A 24237-nucleotide genomic window follows, 5' to 3' on the forward strand; every position below is an offset into this window, starting at 1 on the left:
CTGTCTAACGTTCATTGATTTAAAGAAGGCCTTTGGTTCTGTTGAAACTGAAGCAGTCATCGAAGCCTTAGCCAAACAGGGTGTTCAAAGTCAATACATCAGGATTTTCTGTGAGCTGTATTGCGGATTCACTACCAGGATCTCACCATTCTACAGGGAGGTGATCATTGATGTTAAGAGAGGGGTTCAGCAGGGTGATACCATTTCACCAAAACTCTTCAGTGCCACCCTCAAGAACGTCATGCGATGACTGAAATGGGAAGGAATGGAAGTGAAGATAGATGGTCGGCAACTACACCACCTCCGCTTCGCTGATGACATCGTTTTTATAACATCAAACAGCCAAGCGGCACAAATGCTGGCTGATTTCGATGTGAGTGTGGAAAAGTCGAACTACAACTGAATCTCACAAAGACAATGTTTATGAGAAATGGCCTCGTTCCTGACATTCCATTCACTCTCAATGCAACAAACATTTCAAACGCAACAGTTATGTCAAGAAGTCAACATGACGAATGACCTGCACCTGAATTGCACAGGAAGAAGAGAGCGGCTTGGAACGCCTTCAAGAACATCGAAGAGAAAGCTAAGAGGACGAAGAACCTCTGGCTCCAGTCACATCTCTTCAATTCCACTGTTCTTCCTGCATTAACATAAGCCTCAGAGACCTGGGCCCTACAAAAACAGGATGAAAATGCTATTCGGGTCTCCCAAAGAGGAATCGAAAGACCTATGCTTGGAGTATCACACTTCACTAAAATGAGAGAAAGAATCCAGAGTTCCAACCTCCGTCGATGGTCAAGAATCGGGGACACTATCTCGTTTGCCAAGGCGTCAAAAATTAGATAGACTGGACACGTAATGAGATTTGGAGATGACCGCTGGACTAGAGCCATTACCGACTGGATTCCACAGGATGTCAAAAGATAACATGGCCGCCCACCTATGAGATGGTTAGACTTCTTTGTGAAGAACCCTGAATGATCGGTTTGAGGCTCTTCATGTTCTTAGAACGAGCAGATGCCATCGGGCTACATTAGCACATGACAGGGACAAATGGAGACGTTACTGGCGCCCACTCGAGCAGATCGATGAGTAATGGGATGTCAAGTGATCAAGTGATCAAGCTTTTTGGGTCACACCGAGCGATACTTAGTGGTTACTCCTGGCTGTACACTCAGAAATTCCTCCTGGAGGTGCTTGGGGGACTATATGGGATGCTGGGAATTTAACCACGGTTGGCCACGTGCAAGGCAAACACCCTACCCACTGTGCTATTGCTTATTTAACTGTTATTGCAATCATATAATAAAAGTCCTGATAGCTGAGGAAGTGTACACAAAACCATTTTTATTTATCTGAGGGTGGGGAGTGTTTGGGGTTACACCCAGCCATGTTTGGGATTACTCCTGTTCCATGATCAGGGATCATGATGCTTGAGAAATCATAGGTGATGCCAGGAATTGAATTGGAGGCTACATGCAAGGCAAACACATGAACCCCTGTACTATCTGTCTGGTCCCACAAAAAAAAATTAAAGATGAGAAACAAGTGAGTAGATCAAGTAAGTTATTAATACTTTTATAGGTATTTATAGTTTTGTCCCTGATATCTTGATAAAACTAATCTAACTGTGCTTTTTCCTCTTTATTTAGCCAAGACTGTGGCATTGCCAAAAGACTTTATTCAAGATACAACTGCTTATTTCGAAAAACAAGCTAGAGTTTTTGAAACTGGCACATTGTTACCCTACAGGGACAGTAGAGATAAATCACAGCGCTATGTTAAGGTCCAAAATATTGTATTTAAACGTCCTGGGTCAGAAAGAATGACTGAAACTTCAGCACCCTCAAAGAGCACTAAGAGTGTCCACTGGAGTCTTCCAGAGATGCCTCTTAGTCCCATGTTATTTTTTCAAGATATTCCTGAAGATTCAACTCAAAGTTTACAATTACATAGCTACAAAAAAACATCAGGAAGACGAGCATCACCAACATTTAAACGTGATTTGTCAGTTAAAACTTATAAAGACAGTGAGAAGATTTCTGTATATGTCCTCAAGCCTACAAATTTTAGTCCCGAATTTAACATTTCCCATGTCCCTGACTCTGGCCGTCACTCTTACTCATACAGGTACTTGCCAAAGATTATGGCCATTGGTATTAAACCCCAGCTGATAACCACAGTGGGAGAAATAACACCATGGGCTCGGTATACACAACGAAGGCCGGCGGTCTTCTTAAATATTAATAATTTTGCAGATTCTATTTCCCTACCCAAACCAAAATCACCAAGAAGACCTCAAAGGCAGATGTACTTAGGTAAGCGCAATTTAAATGTGTTTTATAGTAAATGGGGCCATGTCGAGCAAAGGGGAAAGAAAACACACAAACAAAACCCATTTGGGTTTTCAGGATGGGGGGGCGTGACCAATTCTTGACCATGCATACATTCATCTTATAGGCTAAAACGCAGATATGAAAGCTCGAACTTGTTAGGTCTTCCAAGCTCAAATCAGACACTTTACTGTAAGATCTGATCTTATTATCATGGCTAATAAAAAGATGAAAAATTAGGTCTAATCAAATTATAAATACCTCAAAGCAAATTTCCACAAGCATCCAGAAGTTTTCCTCTTTTTTTTCTAGAAACTCTTGTAAAGAAAGAGAAAAGCATAGAACGTGTCCCCAAATCATTCAAGGTTTATGTCTCAAAAATATCCAAGATCATCCATCCTAGAGGTAAATGCATGGTTTACATCAATCTCCTAACTGTATAATATTTTATTTCTCTAGAAAGAACTTAGGTTGTGCATTTTATGTTTGTTTAACTGAAAATCACAGCTAATTTTCCGTCTTCAAGTCATTTTCTGTTTTGCTTTTGTTTTGGGATCGCACCCACCAGTGCTCAGGGGTTACTTCCACTTGAGGAAAGAGGATCACTCCTGATAGTGCTGGAGGACTATGCGAGTCTGGCATTGAATTCAGACCTTCTGTATGCAAAATGTGCATTCACCCTATGAGCTATCTCTTCTGCTCTCCTCAGCAATTATGCTTTTTTGAAGCATTGATTACGAATCACATTTTGTAGTGACATCACAATCATGAAAGCTGAGTATTTTTCAGTGGGGTGGGACAGATGCATATGCAATGATTAGAATTAAAGACTTTCCATGTGCCATTCCCATTCTAAGTGCTTTGGTCATCTTAATGAGCAGAAACGAGATGAGTTTTAAGGAAAATAAAATAACCCTAGACCTCACATTGTTTTTCAGAAATATTTTATGTATTGCATCATACATACTACTTCTTCCTTACTCTGTTCTTGCTTTGTTTTGAATGCCAAGGGTTAAACCCAGTGCTCTACACATGCCAGGCATGCACTCAATCTCAGGGTGATATTCCTAGTCAAATGTTTTGCTTTATTCTGAAAAAGGCACACTGGACCTATTTGAAAAATAAAAGATGGAATGTTGTGGAATTTTTTGTTCTGGGATGCATTCTTTTCTGTCATTTAAGAAATAGTACAGAAATTACTAAGGGCTGGAGAAAGATCTCAAGTTACAGAATGCATGTGCAAGACAATTGTTTCAATCCCTGGAACCACATGGCCAGATGCATATGTCAGGTATAGCCCTGGTGGTCCCTAAGTACACTGGAGATGCCTTTTATACCTTTGGCTTATGCTAGATGTGGTCCCAGTTACACCTGAGCACAGCCGGAAATGACTTCAGGCATAGTTCCAGGGCCCCTTAACATTGCTTGGTGTGGCGCCTATAAAATATTACTGATATTAAAATGTAACCAGAAATATAAAATGTGTTTTATAAAATTTCAAAATAATTTCCTGCCACATGTGGGTATATAACTAACTTTTTTTGTTGTTGTTTTGGTCATATCTGATGGTGCTCAGGGTTTACTCCTGGCTCTGTCTTCAGGGATTACTCTTGGTGGTGACAGGGACCATATGAGGTGCCAGGGATTTAACCCAGTTGTCTGATACAAAGAAAGCAACCTACCCACTATACTAACTAACTCTTTGGCATTTTTGGGTAGACCATTTCTGATAGACAGTTAATGTTATGAGTCATTATAAAGTAAATTTAGCTAATATCTGGCTAATTTCTGAGCCGTTTGTTTTTTTTCCCCCCATTTTTTTCTATGGGTTCTTTAAACTGAGGGAAGAGCTAATTAGATACAACATTTGAATCATACATCTAGAGGGAAAAGTAAAATGATAATCTAAGATATATGATGTTCTTGACTTAGTTTTATAAAGCAAAAGTTTGCATACATAATTCTTAGTCAAATAAAAGCAAATTTTACCTACTGAGATTGGTGGAAATTAAATTATCCATAGAAATCAATGACCATATGGTTTCCTTTTTGAATGTAAATTGTTTTGTAATCTTCAACAACAATGAAACCCAGTTTGTAAAACAGAACCAAGTTAAACTAGATGATTAGCATTATGGGGAAATCTCTTCCAAAGTATGTGAATAACTATTATGTCTATGGTAATGATGATTAACTTTCACTCCAGGCAACAACACATTTAAATTTCATGTTTTGTCTTGCTTATTTAGGTTTACATAAAATTAAAGGTAAACTAGATGATTCAACAAATTATGCTGTACATGGTGAAGGTTTTAAGATGTTTAAGACTATTGCAGCAACACAATATGAAACAGTACTATCTATGGTCAACTTGGCCATACTTAATTGTCAATTATTTGGAAGAAATGCACTTAATCTTAAGGTATGCTAAAGTTTTTTTTTTAACAATTTCTAGTTGTATTATTATTGTTTAGTTTTTCTAGCCAGTAATTTTCTTTTCATCAAAGGTTTTTGAAATAATTAGTTTATTTTTAACTTTTTAATTGAATCTCTGTGAATTACAGAGTTACAAAGTTACTTGTGATTGAGTTTCAGATGTACAATGTTCCAACACCAATCTCTTCACTGGTATCCACTTTCCTCTATCAATGTCCCCAGTTTTCCTTCTTGTCCTCTGGCTTCACAAGCTCTATTTCTTTTTACTTTTTCCCTTCCCCCCTCCCCTTTTAGACACTGTGATTTACTCTACTGTTAACATTATATATATATATATATATATATATATATATATATATATGGGCTGGAGCGATAGCATAGTGGGTAGGGTGTTTGCCTTGCAAGCAGCCAACATGGCTGACCTGAGTTCAATTCCTCCGCCCCTCTTGGAGAGCCTGGCAAGCTACCGAGAGTATCTCGCCCACACAGCAAAGCCTGACAAGCTACCCATGACAAATTCGATATGCCCAACACAGTAACAACAAGACTCATGATGGAGATGTTACTGGGCCCGCTCGAGAAAATCAATGAACAACGGGAGGACAGTGACAGTGACAGTAATACATATATATATGTATATATACATCTCTCTTGGAGAGCTCAGCAAGCTACCGAGAGTATCCCGCCCGCATAGCAAAGCCTGGCAAGCTACCCCTGGCATATTCGATATGCCAAAAAACAGTAACAATAACCTGTTTCATTCTCCTGACCCTAAAAGAGCTTCCAGATTGGCAGTGTTGGGAAAGACAAGTAAGAGAGGCTGCTAAAATCCCAGGGCTGGGACGAATGGAGACGTTACTGGTGCCCAATAGAGTAAATCAATGAACAACGGGATGACAGTGACATTTAATATCATACATGTTACTCTACCTCTTTTCAGCAACTAATCCTGATACAGAGTGATCACTTCCCTCTGTCATTGTCATAGTGGTCTCTTCTCTCACCTAGCCCACCCCCCACCCTCCACCCCAGGGCCAAGCTTCTTACTAAGGACCAGTTCTCCTACTCTCTGATTCCATTGCCTTCAGGTATTGGGTATTCCCCTACTGTGTTTCTTTATATCCTGCATATGAGCGAGATCATTCTGTGTCTGTCCCTTTCCCTCTGACTCATTTCACTAAGTATAATACTCTTTAGGTCCATCCGTGTATCAGCAAATTTCATGACTTCATCTTTTCTTACAGCTAAGTAGTATTCTATTGTGATATGTATCATAGCTTCTCTATCCAGTCATCTGTTCTTAGGCACTTTGGTTGTTTCTATTTTGGCTATTGTGAATTCTGCTACAATGAACATAGGAGTATAGATGTCTCTGCATTGGGTTTTGAGGGTGACCTTAGGGTATATTCCCAGGAGCAGAATTGTTGGGCCATATGGAAATTCAATTCTTTGATTTTTGAGGAATGTCTATCTTGTCTTCCAAAAAGGCTGGGCCAGTCAATATTTCCTGCAGCAGTAAATGAGGGTCCCTTTTTCTCGCATCCACGCTAACTCTGTCTATTTGCTGTTCTTTGTGATGAGTGCTGGTCTCTGTGGTGTGAGGTGATATCTCATTGTTGTTCTGACATACATTTTCTGATGGTAAGTTATATTGAGCATTTTTATATGCCTTTTGGTCATATTAATTTATTATTTGGGAAAGTTTCTGTTCATCTCTTCTCCCCATTTTTGATGGGGTTGGATGGTTTTTTTCCACTCTGTAAAGCTCTACAAGTGATTTATATATCTTGGATATAAATCCTTTATCAGATGAGTGGTGGACAATTAATCTCTCCCAGTCTATGGGCTGTCTTTGAATTCTGCTCATTGTTTCCTTTGAGGTGCAAAAACTTCTTTATTTAATGTAGTCTAACAGAAAAGTCTATTGTAACAGAGATTTTCTAGGAATACTAAGTGTCACTAAACCTCTCTGTTCTTATTTGTCTTCTTTCTACGAGCTGAGAATTTTTCAAATGCTTAGATTCAAAGCTTTTAGAGTGATCTTTGAAATATCTATTACAATATGGAAATTAGCATTCAGTTATCCTTTTTTTAGTGAAGCAAAGTACTTTTTATTGAAATGTAGGAATATGTGAGAGTGAGAAAGAGAGGGAAATGTATTCAAGAAAGAACATAGGCAGCAAAGAAACATCAAGACAAGCAAGCAAAATCATGTTCAAGGCAGAACACAGGATTGAAGAACAAGCTCAGATTTTGTGTTTTAAAATTTTATTGACAGTCTTTTTTATCTTTTATGCAAAATCCAGTACTAAGCTACTTTTATGCTGAACTCATATGCAGAGTAAATAATAAAAATAATCAGGACTGGAGCAATAGCACAGCGGGTAGGCGTTTGCCTCGCATGCGACCGACCCAGGTTCGATTCCCAGTATCCCATCTGGTCCCCTGAGCACCACCAGGAGTAATTCCTGAGTGCAGAGCCAGGAGTAACCCCTGTGCATCACCGGTTGTGATCCAAAAAGAAAAAAAAAAGAATAATAATTCATTTAATTTCCAGTATGTACAAGGAAATGATCCTTTTTAGACATAGAAATCTGTGAAGAAAATATAAAAATTTCCCATTTTCAAATTAGAGCAACTTAGCCTAAGGAAAGAAACTTGTCCATAACTATCCAAGGAAGTAAGTGCCAGAGTAGCCAGGGGACCTTGGCCTAAAAAACTTTATTATTTTATTTTAAATTTTGCTATTTAAATAAGTTAAAATTTACAGAAATATAGTTCAAAAATAGAAAATAATTTAAGGAGTGTTTCCTTGATAAATTAGGGCATTAAAAATCACCATCTTTACTGGGGAATTTAAACAGTCACGTATAAATGACCAAGGCAGGATGTATGATCTCCAGAAAATACTTGAGAAACCCTGAGATTTTCCCTTTGGCAAGTTTCCAGATGCAACACAAGCAGTAAGTTAGGTTAAGGCAGAGTTTTGTGTGGACTAGATAAGCAGTGAAGAGGGGCCACTGCAAAGAACGCATCTAAAATGATTAAAAGAGGCATTGCAATTTCTCTTCTTCCCCTCTTCCTCTTTCCTCTCTCTTTTAAACCATCCTCTAGTGTTCTAGGAAATATCTGTTGAAACACTAAACACAAGCTGAAGGGAAGCAGATTTCAAAAACAACACCAGAAAAGGAAATGAACTAACAAAATAATTTAGAAAAATCAGTAACCAAAAAGTTACTATTTACACAAGCAACAGAATTCCTAGCTAGAGCAGTTTAAGGGGAAAAAAATGATTATCAGAAAGAAAAGGACAGGGTGAGTGCATCAGCAGCCTAATGGTACCTTCAGGCTTCCCGATACCCCAAAATTGCTGCTGTGCCTTTGCCTGGACCCCAATAACTTAGGGACAAGTTTACCAAGAAATTAAATGGCCAAAAGTCAAGCATGTGGGAGTCACACCCACAAACCACCTCTGACTCAGCTATACAAGCTCATCTATTAGCCTTAATTCTGAGACCCATAAATCTCGAAAGAGATCAAAAGCTGCAGTTAGGGCCAGCAGGGCATATGCCAATAGTTTATTTCTCTGGAGAAGATGGAAACTAGGACCATGATCTAGAGAAACACAAAAGAATCTCCAAACCGAGCAGCTCGCTGCAGAGATGCCTCTGGACTTTAAGCCAGGCCGACTTTACCAGGGTGCCTCGGATGGGGTCAGGTGTCACTCAGGTGTCACGCCCCCCCCCCCCCCCCGCCCACGAGCCTCCTAAAAACCATGGTGGCCACCAACTTCCAGAACTCAATGAGAAGTGCAGGTATGTGGATTCAGTGACGAGAAACTCCAGGCCTCAAGGGATAAGAGATGGGCCAGTTCCTCTCATCCCCCCATCCCCATGGAACCCTGGAGGTCACTCCCACTAACTTCCTCTGGCTGCTACTTAAGCTCCTTAACAGCCGTGATCCAGAGACACACAAAAGAATCTTGGAACCAAGCCGCTTGCTGCAGAGATCTCTCCAGACCCGAATTATCTAAAATTTTAGAATTCCAGGAGCATAAATTCTACCTTTGCTATTTATAACAAGCAATACAAAAGAGAGTATGGGGGAGATTCTCTGCAATAAAGGCAGGGGGAGGGGTGGGATGCGGGGAATACTGAGGACATTGATGGGGGAGATGTGCACTGGTAGATGGTTGTGTGTTCAGTAATTGTATGACTGAAATTCAGACAGGAAATCTTCATAACTGTATCTCACAGTGGTATAAAAATAATAATAATAAAAGAAAGAAGAGGAAAAATAAAATTCTTTATGCAGATGGCTTAATCTTATAGAAAATTTCAAAGAACCCAAAAGAATATTGCTAGAGATAACCAAAAACATTCAGTAAAGTTTCAGGGAATGAGACCAACATTAGCATAAATCAGTTTGTTTCTGTATACAAGAAGAGCAATTGGAAAGAAAATTAAGAAGACAATTGCATTTCCAATAGCATCTCACAGATAAAACATGGATAACATATACCAACAGATGGTTGGTATATTTTATACCACTAAAACAGTGATACACGTGATTATTATAAATATGACAGAATGCTAAAACTCATGATGTTCAAACAATGCCATTCTAAAAAATCACAGAGATGCACTTTTGGCCTTAATAAACTGGGTAAAGTTTGGCAGTATAGCTTCTTGGTGGAGTTACAATACCACTGGGAGGAGGCCCACACTCCCAAGAAGAGAATATAAGATATCGTTTATTTATGCCCTTTCCATTGACCTAACCATCCCTCTTTTTGCTGGAAAAATGTAAAATGGTATACATAGATCATTTGCTGCAGCAAAAAATGAAAGACTGAAAAGACCCAAATGCTCAATCACAGAGAATTCATTAAATAGATTATGTTATTACTACATGAAGAATCAAAGAAAGAAATACATAAAAGGAGAAAAAGAGAGAGAGACAGAGAGCTATTGCTTTGAAATATTCTTTACAATATAGTGATATATTTAAATATTGTGGTGCATCACAAGGCATATGGTAGGTGATATTTGTTCTAAAATAAGAAGCGGGAAATACAACAAGAGAATAACTGGTAAAAGAATACAATTTTTTAAAAAATAAGTGTGTAGAGATGGGGAAGAAATAGTGTGGACAGAACAATATAAAAACTAAACTTTGAGTGATCTTCATTTTACAGTTCTGACTTTCAAACTATATGAACAAAACTTTGAGGCCTCCTGATTACTCCATAGCTTAGAGGCCAGCCGGGTATTCTAGGGGAAAGGATAGAGAAGGGAGCACCAAATAAAGGGTGTTTGGAGGATCCTCCCAGGAGGGGAAATGCATGTTGAAAGTAGACTATGGACTGAACATGATTGCCACTCAATACCTCTTTTGCAGACCACAACACCCAAAAGGAAAGAGAGAACAAAGGGGAATGCCCTGCCACAGAGGCAGGGTGGGAGGGGGGGTGGGGGGGGGATATTATCCATGGTGGTGGAAAATGGGTACTGGTGGAGGGATGGGTATTTGATCATTGTGTGACCGAAACCCAAGCACAAAGATTTGTAAATCTACAACTGTACCTCATGGTGCTTCACTAATAAAAAAAATAAAAATAAAAATAAAAAACTTTGAGGCCTCCTAAGCTGTGCTCAGATGGTGCTGTTCAGCATGGCTGTGTGACAGGATGGTTCAGTGCTGAGTCTGGGGCTTTGGAAGTTCAACGGAACACAGAACCACACCCAGCAGCGCTGGCAGGTCACGTGGGGGTGGGGACATAATTGTGCTCAAAAGACATGTGCTCCACACCTTTGAGCTATCGTCCTTGTCTCTATATAAAGTTTTTTAAAAATATTTTTTATTGAATCACTCTGGGGCTGGAGCCATAGCACAGCGGTAGGGCATTTGCCTTCCCCGCAGTCAGCCAGGCAGAGCCAGGTTTGATTCCTCCGCCCCTCTCGGAAAGCCCAGCAAGCTACGGAGAGTATCTCGCCCACATGGCAAAGCCTGACAAGCTCCCCATGATGTATTCGATATGCCAAACACAGTTACAACATTTCTCAAAATGGAGACATTAGTGGGCCCGCTCGAGCAAATCGATGAACAACGGGAGGACATACGTGCATACGAATCACCCTGAGGCCCTTACAAAGGTGTTCATAATTATATTTCAGTCATGCAGTATTCCAGTACCCATCCCTCCATCAGTGTACATTTTCCAGGACCAGTGCACCTAGGTTCCCTCCCAGCACCCCCCACCCCCTTCCAGCCTGCCTCTATGGCAGGCACTTTTCTTCTCTCTCCGTCTCTGTCTCTCTGTCTCTGTCTCTGTCTCTGTATGTATGTCTGTCTCTCTCTGTCTCTCCTTTCGGGCATTGTGGTTTGCAATATTGATACTGAAAAATTATCAAGAATATCCCTTTACCTACTCTTAACCCTCAGATCTTGTCCAGCATGATTATATTCAGCTATTATTGTCATACTGGTCTTTTCTCTATCTTATCTACCCTCAGCCCCCCACACACTTGTGGTTGATCCAAACCACTGACCAGTCTTCCTAGCCCCTGTTTTCCCTGGTCATGGATAGTAGTCTTCTACAAAACAATTTTTTTAATCTTGATCACTTGAGCACTTGACTTCCCGTTAATCGTCAATTTTCTCGAGTGGGCGCCAGTAACATCTCCATATGTCCCTGTTGCGTGCTAGTGTAGCCCAATAGCGTCTGTTCACTCTAGGAACATGAAGAGCCTCAAACCGATCGATCATTCATGATCTTGATGAAGAAGTATGACCATCTGGTAGGTGGGCGGCCACGCGGTCTTTTGACATCCCGTGGAATCTAGTCAGTAACAGCTCTTGTCCAGCAGTCGTCTTTAGATCTCATTAGGTAACCAGCCCATCTGATGTAGAAAATGAAGATAGAAACTGCTGGCAGTGAGCCACATCTATTCAAATGTAAACGTCCGATTTGGGTTGTTAGGCATTCGAATGAATCAATGCTCATAGCCAAGTTTGTGTTGACAAGGACACGGATGCCTCCGACACCTCTTTTATCGCATGTTCTGAGGAACAATTCTTCTCCAGTGTCGAAAACGGCATGATGAGATTGGTGCTTCTTTTTTATCTATATAAAATTTTAATAATTAAAGCTGAGGGGGCTAGGTGGCTCAGTAGTAGAACCTTGAAACTGAGAGCAATAAGGCCATAACCTGAATCCTTCATTAAGACTCACCAGCCTGAAGTGCAGTTCGAGCAGGTCGTGCTCCGGACAAGCACTGCAACCAAGCATGTGACCCATAGCCAAGTGTGTACAATTGTCACTTCTTGAAGAAACAGCAATAAAAGGAAAGGAAGAGGAAAAATAAATAATAAAAATGAATAAAATAAAAATAATTTTAAATAAAAAAAGCAAAATGAAAACAAATCATTTCCTAAAAATTCGTTTTCATACTGATACATAGCACTGTAGCACTGTCCTCCCGTTGTTCATCTATTTTCTCAAGCAGGCACCAGTAACGTCTCCATTGTGAGACTTTGCTATTACTGTTTTTGGCACATCGAATATGTCATGGGTAGCTTGCCAGACTTTGCCATGCGGGCAGAATACTCTCGGTAGTTTGCTGGGCTCTCCGAGAGGGGCAGAGGAATCGAACCCAGGTCGGCCACATGCAAGGCAAACATCCTACCTGCTATAGCTATCACTCCGGTTCACTGATATATAGATGAAATCAATAAAGTTCCCATTAATAAGTGTAGGTAAAGGTAAAAGGTAAAGGCCCTCCCGTTGATCGTCGATTTGCTCGAGCGGGCCCAGTAACGTCTCCATTGGAGACTTTGTTGTTACTGTGTTTGGCATATCGAATACTCTCGGTAGCTTGCTGGGCTCTCCGAGAGGGGCGGAGGAATCGAACTCGGGTCGGCCATGTTGACCGCTTGTAAGGCGAACGCCCTTCCTGCTGTGCTCCAGCCCAATAAGTGTAGAAAAATAACCAAATAAATGAGATTTATTTTGTTGCTATCTTTTTTGGGGACTTGAGGGCGTCACATCTAGTGATGCTCAGTAGTCACTCCTGGCTCTGCACTCAGGAATTACTCCTAACCACACTGGGGAACCATATAGGTTGCCTGTGATCAAACCTGGATCAGTCACATGCAAAGAAAGCACCTTACCTGATGTACTATGGCCCTGCCCTCCAAGAATAATAATAATTATTGCAATTTTATATACAAGGGTCACACCTAAGTGATATTCAGGGGTCATCCACTGAGCATCACTAGATGTGACCCCCTCAAGTCCCCAAAAAAGATAACAACAAAATGAATCCACACCTAGTAGTTGTAAGAACAGCATGTGGTACTAAGGATCAAATTCAAGCTTTCATACATGCTAAGCATTTGTTCTACTACTTGAGTTATCTCACTGATCCCAAGAATTATTTCAAATCACTATCAGATATAGCATTTTCAGTGTTCTTTATTAAGTAAAGAACGAAAGGGAAAATTAAAATATTAATAGTGTCAACTTCTAATTGTAAGACTACTATTATTATTTGACAATATTAATTATTAATATTAATAATTGTTGTAGAGTACATTAAAAACACGGCAGTAAAGAATCAGTGTAGCTTCAGTGTTAGAGTACAGTCGCTAATCACTTGCCTTGCTCATGGCCAACCCAGATTCAATCCCCAGCACCACATAAGGTTCACCAAGCACCTCCAGGTGTGATCCCTGAGCACAGAATCAAGAACAAGACTTGATCACTTCTGAATACAGACCAAAACCAAAACAAATAAATTTGGTTAATGAAAAAATCAAATTTTATCTAAACTTTATAAAAATTTTTATCTAACTATAATACAAATATGAGGGGGAAGCCAAATACGATAAAACCAGAACATTCAAGAGCAAAATGAACAATGGAAGAAGAAAGAGGTTGAGGTAGAACAAACATCTGAGGAGATAATGGCTAAGAATTTTATTATTTTGGTCTAGAAAACTCAAAAGTTTGCATTGGCTCAAGTTTTGCACACAGAAGCTCCAGGAGTGGCCTCAGATCACCACAGGGTGTGCCCCCAAATAACTACTGATTCTATTAGATATATTATCAACGTATTGTGGTTATGATAGCCAATATAGAAACAAAATATTTGACGACAGTAATAGGCCCTCCCGTTGATCATCGATTTGCTCGAGCAGGCCCAGTAACGTCTCCATTGGAGACTTTGTTTGGTTAAGAAGATGCTTACTATATATTTCTCTTATAAGATTTGTACTATAGTCATGTGCCATAGAATATTTTTGAAGATTATAAGTGCCTTACATGCTGTACTCTATCTTGAAACTTCACTGTTTCTTTACTGCTGTGTTTGTAATGTGCCTCTACAACAATTATTAATATTTGTAGGATAACATTGCCACTGGGAGCAATGCTTGTATTTTCACAGGTAACACAAAGAAATTTTGGGTCTCATTACATCTCAAAAAGCCAGTCAGCCAAATTGATTTCAGCTGGAAGTCACAAGGAACTCGGAGGAGTGAGCATCAGAGAAACTGCAAAAAAGTTTTCTAGCTTCTTTATAAGACTGTCTGATAATTTGTTAGACTTCTGATTGAAGTTCTTCAGAGACTCAGTGCTATGACCACTACCATTGCTGTTGCCGGAACAGCTCTTCAAACCTCATCGAGACCCATGATGTCATCAAAACGCAGAAAAGTGACTCTCATCATTCCTGGACAGTGCAGGACAATTGGACGCTATATTACAAGCACTGCTCTGGGTCCAGAGTTGGACTGAAATCTTAGCACAACTAATAAGACTGTATTGTGTTTTGGAATTATTCCTCTAATTCAAAGTTTTGTATTTTTGTAAACAGAAAAGGGGAGATGTCGGATAACATTGCCACAGGGAGCTTAGGTTTATCGGTTATACCCATCACAGTGCTCCCGAGCCACTCCTATTCTTCGGTTTATCTGTAAACTCTTCTCTGTGCTCTCCTCCCCAGCCAGTTAGTCACCTTTTCTCCCTAATCAGATTCTGTTAGCTTATAAGATCAGATCCTTCTAAGGACACTGAACTTGTAAGTTTTGTCTTTTGCATAGTTTACCTTAAAGCAATGTCCTTTCTGTATAAACACAGGAAGATAGCTATATTATGCTTTGTAACTTGGGAGTTGATTGACTCTGAATAATATTTACTCCTGGGCATCTGCTTTCTTGACTCAGTTGCCCTTAGTTCCTAACACCCGAAAAGCAGGGTCCCAACGAGGGACTGAATGGACCCGGGACAAGCTGTGAGCTACCCTGACATCGAAATGGGCCAGGCCAAAGTGCCACAATACTCAACTCTAAGTTGAGGGCATGATCATGGACAAATGCTGTCATGATCCAAAAGTAAGTAACGAGGAGTCTAGGACCCTGCTGGGGCTAGGAAAACTAACCTGGCCTGAGGACTGCGGAATGTATCGTGAGATGTTCTCAGGAAGAACCAAACTTTAAATTTATATCTCTTACTGTGCTCATACAGAATGACACTGCTAGAAATATTTGAAGTAGATTTACTACAACTATTTAAGTTGATTACTAGCTGAGGAAAGAACACACCTTTGTTGGGGTCCCACCCTTGAACAGATCTCCTAGTAATCTGGAATTATCTCTTTAGATGAGATTTTGTCCTTGAGTTAATCTCCTCGAGGAGTGGTCTTACCTCTCTTTGCTGATTTGCTAATGTTCAACCCACCTTTGTGTCACCACCCTACGTGATTGCTATATAAACTAAGACTGTAAGCTTGGAGGGGGCTTGGGCTCCAGAGAGGGAAAAGGCTCAGGCTGAGGAGGAGGCTGATGCTCAGACTCAGGCTCAAGCTCGGGCTCAGACTTGGGCTTGAACTTGAGAGAACAGAGACTGAGGCTCAGACTCTGACTCAGGCTCATGCTCAGGCTGGGCTCCAGAGGGCAGAATCAGAGGGGAGAGGGGCTCAGGCTTGAGAGAGAGAAGCAGAAGGGGAGTGAAGATTGGAATAAACTACAATTGAGACTGACCAGCCTGGCCCTTGTTTCCTTCCTTCGCCTGCCCATCGTCATTGACCTCCCCGGGGTGGGGAAAGCGATGTGAGACTACCGAACGTGGGCAGCGGGGGAGACAGAGTGCGCAGGACCTCCTGAAAACACACAATATTAATATTAATATTATCAAATAACAATAGTAGTCTTACAATTGGAAGTTGACACTGTTAACATTTTAATTTTCCTTTTTGTTCCTTACCTAATAAAGCACATTGAAAATGCTTTATTTAATAGTAATTTGAAATAATTCTTGGGATCAGTGAGATAAGTCAATAGTAGCACTGTAGCACTGTCCTCCCTTTGTTCATCAATTTGCTCGAGTGGGCACCAGTAATGTCTCTATTGTGAGACTCATTGTTACTATTTTTGGCATATAGGATACACCACGGGTAGCTTTCCAGGCTCTGCCGTGTGGGTGGGATACTCTCGGTAGCTTTCGAGGCTCTCTGAGAGGGGCAGAGGAATCGAACCCGGGTCACCAGCGTGTGGGCAAATGCCCTACCTGCTGTGCTATTGCTCCTAGTATCAGCTGTAGTAATTAAAGCTGCAGATTGTGATCTTTTAAGAAACCACTTTTTAAAAATAATAAGTTAATTTAAAAAGATCATTAAAAAAATATAATGGGGCCCTCTGGACAGCAAGATGGCAGCCGCCTCGGAGCTTTTTGGAAAGCCAGGTATGAGCCAGTCGTGACTGGGCAACTGAAACCTCATGGGAAGGAGGGGGTTCCCAGCTCGTCCTTCACGCCCTACCGAGGTCACGAGTTGTCCCCCATGAGCAGCTCTCCGGCACGGCCATGGCTCCAGAGCCACAGAAACCAATCTCATAATTATCTGACTCTCGGCAGAAATACTTTCAGGCTCAGTAAGTAAAATACCAGAAATCCAAAATTGCGCGGCTGCAATAGCGGCCGCACGACATCATTTGGTTCTTGTAACCAGTTGTAGAAAACAAATTACTTCACAATGCCTTTTCAGCAGGTATGATTTTGGGGTGTAAACTCTAAACAATAATGGTGGATCTTTTGTCGAAACAATGAATCTAATCAAAGTAGATAGAGTGTTAACTAGAATTCATCTTCTAGTTAAATGTGTTTGATGATTGCATGACCGAGACTTAAACCTGAAAGCTTTGTAACTTTTCCCACAGTGATTCAATAAATAAATAAATAAATAAATATAATGGGGCCGAATGATAGTTCAGAGGGTAAGGTGCTTACTTGGCGCCCCATATGGTTTCCTGAAGCCTACTGATAATGATCCCTGAGCACTTCCAAGTGTGATTCTCTAAAACATTAGTTAAGTTTCATTAATTAAATGAAATCTTGGCAAATACTCAATTGACAATAAAGGAAGTAGGGAATAAATAGGGGATCAAAGAATTGATATAACAAACTGAAAACAAGTACAAAAATGATATACTTAAATCTAAATAGAATAATAATGCTCAATATAATGGATTAAACAAGCCAATAAATGCATATTTCTAGAACATATAATAAAATATGGTCTAACTAAGTACTGTTTACAAGAAACACACTTTATTTTATTTATTCACTTATTTGGCTTCTGATCCATCCCCATTGGTGCTCAGGGGCTACTCCTAGCTAGGTGCTCAGGGAGACTATGTGATACCAGGGATTGAAACTAAGGCTCACTCATTCCTAAGCCCTTTCAGCCATCTCTTTGGTCTAAGAAACATATTGTAAGTATAAAGAAAGGAATCATTAAAATTGTAATAAAAGTTAACACTAAGAACTCTGAAGCTTGCTATATTATCACACTAAGTAGAAGATAACTTGAAAGACATACTACCATAGAAAGGCATTAAGGGACCAATTCATCAAGAATATGCAACAGTCTGGATGTGTATAGATATGATTAGCATGTTTCAAAATTCATAAAGCAAAAATTGTACAGAATCAAAATGAAATAAGCTAATTCACAATTATAATTGGAAATTTAATGTGTAACATCTCTTGCCCAATCATTGATGTAACAAGCAATCAAACACATTTAAATATGGAGAAGACCAGAAATAACTCATCAATCAACTTTTTCCACATAGCATTGATAAAGCCTTACCTACAAACTGCATAACATGTATTGTTTTTAGTTGCATGTGGGATAAGATCAAGAAGGAAACATATGCTGGATATGAAATATTTATAAGACACAGAACATGTCTCAGTAAATTTAAAAACAATAAATATGTGGAGTTCATTCTTTGATCATAGCATAATTAAAATAAGGTCAAAAATCAGCAAAATACCTAGAAAACTTGTAAATGATTTGGAATTAAGCAATATGCTTTTTTAAAAAAAGAAAGCCAAAAAAGAGAACACAAAGGAAATTAGAAATAATTCAAAAATGAATAAAGACAAAACAGATGAAAATTTATAAGAGACAACCAATGTAGACTTTAAAAGAAAATTTAAAGATTTAAAAGCACGTAGGAAAGAAAAGAGCATAAAAATAACTGTTCTAAAGAAAACATCCAACCCCATCCAAAAATGGGGCAATGAAATGAACAGAAACTTTCTCAAAGAAGAAATCCGAATGGCAAAAAAGCACATGAGAAAATGCTCTACATCATTAATCATCAGGGAGATGCAGATCAAAACCACAATGAGATACCATCTCACACCTCAGAGACTGGCCCACATTCAAAAGAACAAAAGCAACCGATGCTGGCGTGGATGTGGCAAGAAAGGGACACTCCTTCACTGTTGGTGGGAATGTCCACTGGTTCAGCCCTTCTGGAAAACAGTATGGATGATTCTCAAAAAATTAGAAATTGAGCTCCCATTTGACCCAGCAATACCACTCCTGGGAATATATCCCAGAGAGGCAAAAATGTATAGTCGAAGTGACATCTGCACTTGTTTGTTCATTGCAGCACTCTTTACAATAGCCAGAAACTGGAAGAAACCTGAATGCCCAAGAACAGATGACTGGTTAAAGAAACTGGTACATCTACACAATGGAGTACTTACTATGTAGCTCTTAGAAAAGATGAAGTCATGAAATTTACATACAAGTGGTACAATATGGAAAGTATCATGCTAAGCGAAATGAGTCAGAAAGAGAGGGATAGACATAGAAAGATTGCATTCATCTGGGGGATATAAAGTAACAAAGTATGAGATTAATACCCAAGAATAGCTGAGATCAGCACCAGGAGGATTACTCCATAACTTAGAGGCCAGCCGGGTATCCTAGAGGAAAGGGCAGTTCAGATAGAGAAGGGAGCACCAAATAAAGGATGTTTGGAGGATCCTCCCAGGAGGGGAGATGCATGTTGAAAGTAGACTATGGACTGAACATGTTTGCCACTCAATGCCTCTTTTGCAGACCACAACACCCAAAAGGAGAGAGAGAACACAGGGGATTGCCCTGCCACAGAGACAGGGGGGATGGGGGGATGGGGGTGGGAGGGATATTATCCATGGTGGTGGAAAATGGGCACTGGTGGAGGGATGGGTATCTGATCATTGTATAATTGAAACCAAAGCACAAAAAATTGTAAATCTACAACTGTAAAATAAAATAAAATAAAATAAAGGAAAAAAATAGCACAAAAAAATAACTGTTCTATTCTTTCATCTTATAAAGGCAGGAGGAAAAAAACAAATTAAGTCCCAAGTAAGTAGGAAAATAGAAATAAGTGTTAAAAATTTCATGGTCAGACTGCACTTCAGTGGTAAAGCACTTATCTTAAAGGTATGATTCCTGAGTTCAAGCCATGACACCACACACTTACACACAAAGTAATGATCAATGAACTAGTGGAAAGACAAAGGAACTAAACAATAAGCCAGAGTCTATGCTTTGAATGAGGGAGGCCCATATTCAATCCTTGACACTGCATGTTTCCCCAACACTGCCAGGAAGACCCGCAATCCCTGATCCAAGAGTATATCCCAAGCATAGCCAGGTGTCATTCAAAAAAAAAAGTGAAATAAAATACTAATTTTATCATATGTTAAAACAGAAAATTATATATTAAGGAAAACTTTTTCAATAAATGAAACTCTTGGGGCTGGAGCAATAGCACAGCAGGTAGGGCGTTTGCCTTACATGCAGCCAACATGGCCGATCCAGGTTCGATTCCCAGCATCCCATATGGTCCCCCGAGCACCGCCAGGAGTAATTCCTGAGTGCATGAGCCAGGAGTAACCCCTGAGCATCGCCGGATGTGACCCAAAAAAGCAAAATAAATAAATAAATAAATAAATAAAACTCTAAATTTCTTTAAAAACACACTTGGGCTGGGGCTGGAGCTATAATAGCACAGTGGGTAGGGCGTTTGCCTTGCATGCGGCTGACTCAGGTTCAATTCCCAGCATCCCATATGGTCCCCTGAGCACCGCCAGGAGTAATTCCTGAGTGCAATGCAACCCCTGTGCATTGCCAGGTGTGACCCAAAAAGCAAATAAATAAATAAATAAGTAAAAACACAACTTGCAGAAACAGATACAAGAAATAGAACTTCAGAATAGTATTGCCTCTATTAAAAATCTAACTGAAAGTTTAAGAGCTCAAACAAAGAAAGTTTCAGGTACACAGAATGTCACTGGTAGGTTTCTAGCAACCATTTAAAGAAACACTAAAACCAATTTACAATAACTCCGTCAGAAAGGAGGAGGAATATTTGCTAATTCTTTTTGTGTAACTCATAGATAAGATATTACAAGTAAAGAAAATCACAGAGTAGTATTTTTATAAGAAAAATATCAATAAATTACTAACAAATGAAGGTTAGTGATACAATAAAAAACTGTTTAAGGTGGGGAAGGGGGAAGGGTTATGATCCCTTCCTCCTCTTTGAATCATTGCTAATTTCATCAGAAGTTTTCATCCTTAAAACCTCATCTAATCCTTCTTATTTCCCAAAGGTCTCACCCCCCACCCCAAATCCCACAGATAAAAATTAGGGATTCAACATAGGACTTTTAAAATTAAACATTTAATTTATGATAAGGCATCCATTTTTCTAAGTCAGAGATTGACATATTTAAACACAAAGTTTTAAATAGATTTCATTAGATTCATAGAAAATTAACAAAGAAGTAGAAGTGGAGACATGAAAATATAAGTAGGGCCAAAGAGAGAAGTCAAAGGGATGGAGCATGTACTTACTGTGCATATGGAAGGTCAGGTTTGATCCCAGGCACTACACAGTCTCATCACCAACACTAGGAAGGGAATTACCCCCAAGCACTCTGCTGAGAGGGGCTCCTAAACACCCGGAGATGTGGCCCCCAAAACAAAACATAAACGAAGTAAAACTATATGATTAGACACGAAAGTTTTAATTACTTCTATTTCAGCATACAGTAGACATTAACCACTGTTAATAATTGACATGGACTGGAGCAATAGCACAGCAGATAGGGCGTTTATCTTGCATGCAGCTGAACCAGGTTCGATTCCTCCGCCCCTCTCGGAGAGCCCGGCAAGCTACCGAGAGTATCCCGCCCACATGGCAGAGCCTGGCAAGCTCCCCATGGCATATTCGATATGCCAAAAACAGTAACAAGTCTCACAATGGAGACATTACTGGTGTCCGCTCAAGCAAATCGATGAACAACGAGAGGACAGTGCTACAGTGCTAATAACTGAAATAATACCTGCAGACACATATAATATCATATTACTACATACATAAATACTTAATTATTTTAATTACTTCTATTTCAGCATACAGTAGACATTAACCACTGTTAATAATTGACATGACAAAGATTATTAAAATAATCTTTATGAAATCTTAGCTTTTCAATAAAATTAAATGTATTTTGGATCAAATCCAAAAAAGATATATGTTCAGAAGTATCAAAATACAGTTTCTCCTTTTTAGGAATAATATAATCCTCAATGTGTTATAGTTAGGCCCTCAACTTTATGTTCTCCTAACTGTACAATATATATAAAATTATGTTTCCATTTTGTTTCTATCCTTTACATACTTAAATTATCTTGGCAAAAGTGAACTAATCAAAGGTAAATGTATATGTGTTGCATTAATTCAAATTTCATCACTGAGATTATCTCCTTTTTGTTTTCTTTGACTCCTGTATAAAATAGTTTGTGTATTGCTAACAATTAACCTTTTATTTTTGTCAATTTCTTTTAGGGTTTTTTCATTATAAATTGTCCGGACTTGACACCGTTGGCTCACCAATTGGTATATATTAACTTATCATTTAATGATCTTACCAGCTTTCCCACAGAAGTGAGTCTATTTGTATTATTGTATATATTGCAATAGTTTTTGTTATGAATAATAACTTTAAAATAATCTTTATGAAATCTTAGCTTTTCAATAAAATTAAATGTATTTTGGATCAAATCCAAAAAGATATATATTCAGAAGTATCAAAATACAGTTTCTCCTTTTTAGGAATAATATAATTCTCAATGTGTTATAGTTAGGCCCTAAACTTTATGTTCTCCTAACTGTACAATATATATATAAAATAATTCACTTTTTCTCTAACTCTAAATAAAATCTAAAATAAGCCTTACCATGTGTTGATGAAAGTCTTAAAAATATTTAATAGCAGTGATATATGATGTTATGACAAGTTTCAATTATCATTGACTAAAATAGAATATTCTGTTTAATAAAATATATCACAAATGATCAGATATAAGAGAAGATAATTTAATGTCTTAAATAAGTAATTAGGACAGATTATGTTTTCAATATTTGAAGTCATTGCTCTATGGGCTACTGAGTTTTATGAACTGACTTCCAGAATAAAGAGTACTAATAAATTGACTTTTATTTCATTTTCCCTTCTCCCTTTTAATTGATCATTAGTTCACAAATTCCATAATTTCAAGACTTATGTATATGTGTGGATATCCATATAGTCAGATATGTACATAGAACTCACTGACCCCTGAAAATTTCAGAATTTCATTGAAATTACAGAATTTCCCATTGCCACCATGCTGTCACCCGGTACCTGTTCTGTGACACAACTCCTTTCCCTCTAGTAACCACTATGGTTTTCACTGAGTCTAGGAGTTAGATTTGTTGGGTTTTGTCAGTTGTTTGTTTTCAGTAGTTCCACATAGGAGTAAAAACGCCTACTAATTGCCTATCACTTACTTCATTTACCTCAAATTTCATTCATTTGTCTCAAAGAGCACAATTTAATCTTTTTTTTTTTATTGTGGCCACTGTTATCAATACTCAGGCTTAGGCTGTGATTAGAAGTCACCCCAGGGATACTCCTTACAATGCTCAGAGGGCCATGCAGTACCAAGGATCAAATTCAATATATTGCAAATGGTAGGCATGTGTTCTACCTTTAAACCATATCCATGGACCCCACAGTTTCATGCTTTTAATGGCGGAGTAGTATTTGGATTCCTGACTTCTTTTCCTGCAAAGAGCAGCTTGATGGTTGCCCCTGAGACGGGAGTCACCAGTATCCAAGGCAGGTACCGATGGCCAACTTTGCCAGCCCAGCCCTCCTTAGAGCTTCCCCAGGGAGTTAGAGGTGGGTCAACACCACGAAGTCCCCTCTCTCACTGTCTCTTGTCTCTGTTCCCTATCTCTTCCTCCCTCCCTCCTTCCCTTCCTTCCTTCCTCTCTCCATCATTCTCTCCCTGACTGCCTCTCTCCCTCCCTCCCCTCTCTGTCTCTCTGTCTCTGTCTGTCTCTGTCTGTCTGTCTGTCTGTCTGTCTGTCTGTCTCTCTCTCTCTCTCTCTCTCTCTCCCCTTCTCCCTCATCACCCCCACTACCTCTCTGAATTCCCATATCACCCAGGTCACTTACATTTGGTAAGACAGCCAGAAGCCAGGTGACCTAAAATATAGGTCATGTTTGTTTCTCTTTTTAACATTGTTAAGATTACTAGATTCCCAAGTTTATCTATAGATTTTATGCAATCCTTATGAAAATTACAGTTTTTTTACTTTTTTTTAAAGCAAGTACAGAGGGTGGGGAGAGGGCAATCCTAAAGTTTATGTGGAAATTCAAGAGACAATGAATAGCCAAAACAATGTTGAAAGAAATAAAAGCTTATATTTCCTGTTTGTAAATAAAAGTAAGCTCTACCAATTTTAGATCTTGGTGTAAACTTAAAATGTGTAATTTATTGTTTAAGAGAGCTTATGTTAGCCATATTAAGATTCACCCAAAAGTAAGAAATACATTGAAGATCATAGATATCAATGACATTCATTTTTTAATTTGTATGAAAAATTAGCATATACAAAATTACCGTTGTGTAAGAGTAAAAAATATAAATATGATTATTTGACACTTCCCTGATTGCTAAGGTTAATTCTGTTTCTATAAATATTTCATTTCTTCTTCACTGTTTAAATAACTAACTCCAATGAAGCCACATGTTTGATCAAATACTATTTTTATCAA

General features: G+C 39.0%; 1 protein-coding gene across 1 annotated transcript in view; it reads left to right on the forward strand.

The window, feature by feature from the left end:
- The window catches only part of LRRC63 (leucine rich repeat containing 63), a 109989-nt gene that overhangs the window by 69050 nt on the left and 16702 nt on the right, over positions 1 to 24237 (forward strand). The window contains exons 2-4 of the mRNA XM_056109005.1: positions 1656 to 2321; positions 4586 to 4758; positions 21978 to 22076. Of these exons, the coding sequence (XP_055964980.1) occupies positions 1656 to 2321; positions 4586 to 4758; positions 21978 to 22076 (938 nt within the window). The remainder of the gene's footprint in view (positions 1 to 1655; positions 2322 to 4585; positions 4759 to 21977; positions 22077 to 24237) is intronic.

This window comes from Sorex fumeus, unplaced genomic scaffold (assembly GCF_029834395.1).
Source record: "Sorex fumeus unplaced genomic scaffold, SorFum_2.1 ptg000008l, whole genome shotgun sequence".
In the NCBI taxonomy this organism is placed as follows: domain Eukaryota; kingdom Metazoa; phylum Chordata; class Mammalia; order Eulipotyphla; family Soricidae; genus Sorex; species Sorex fumeus.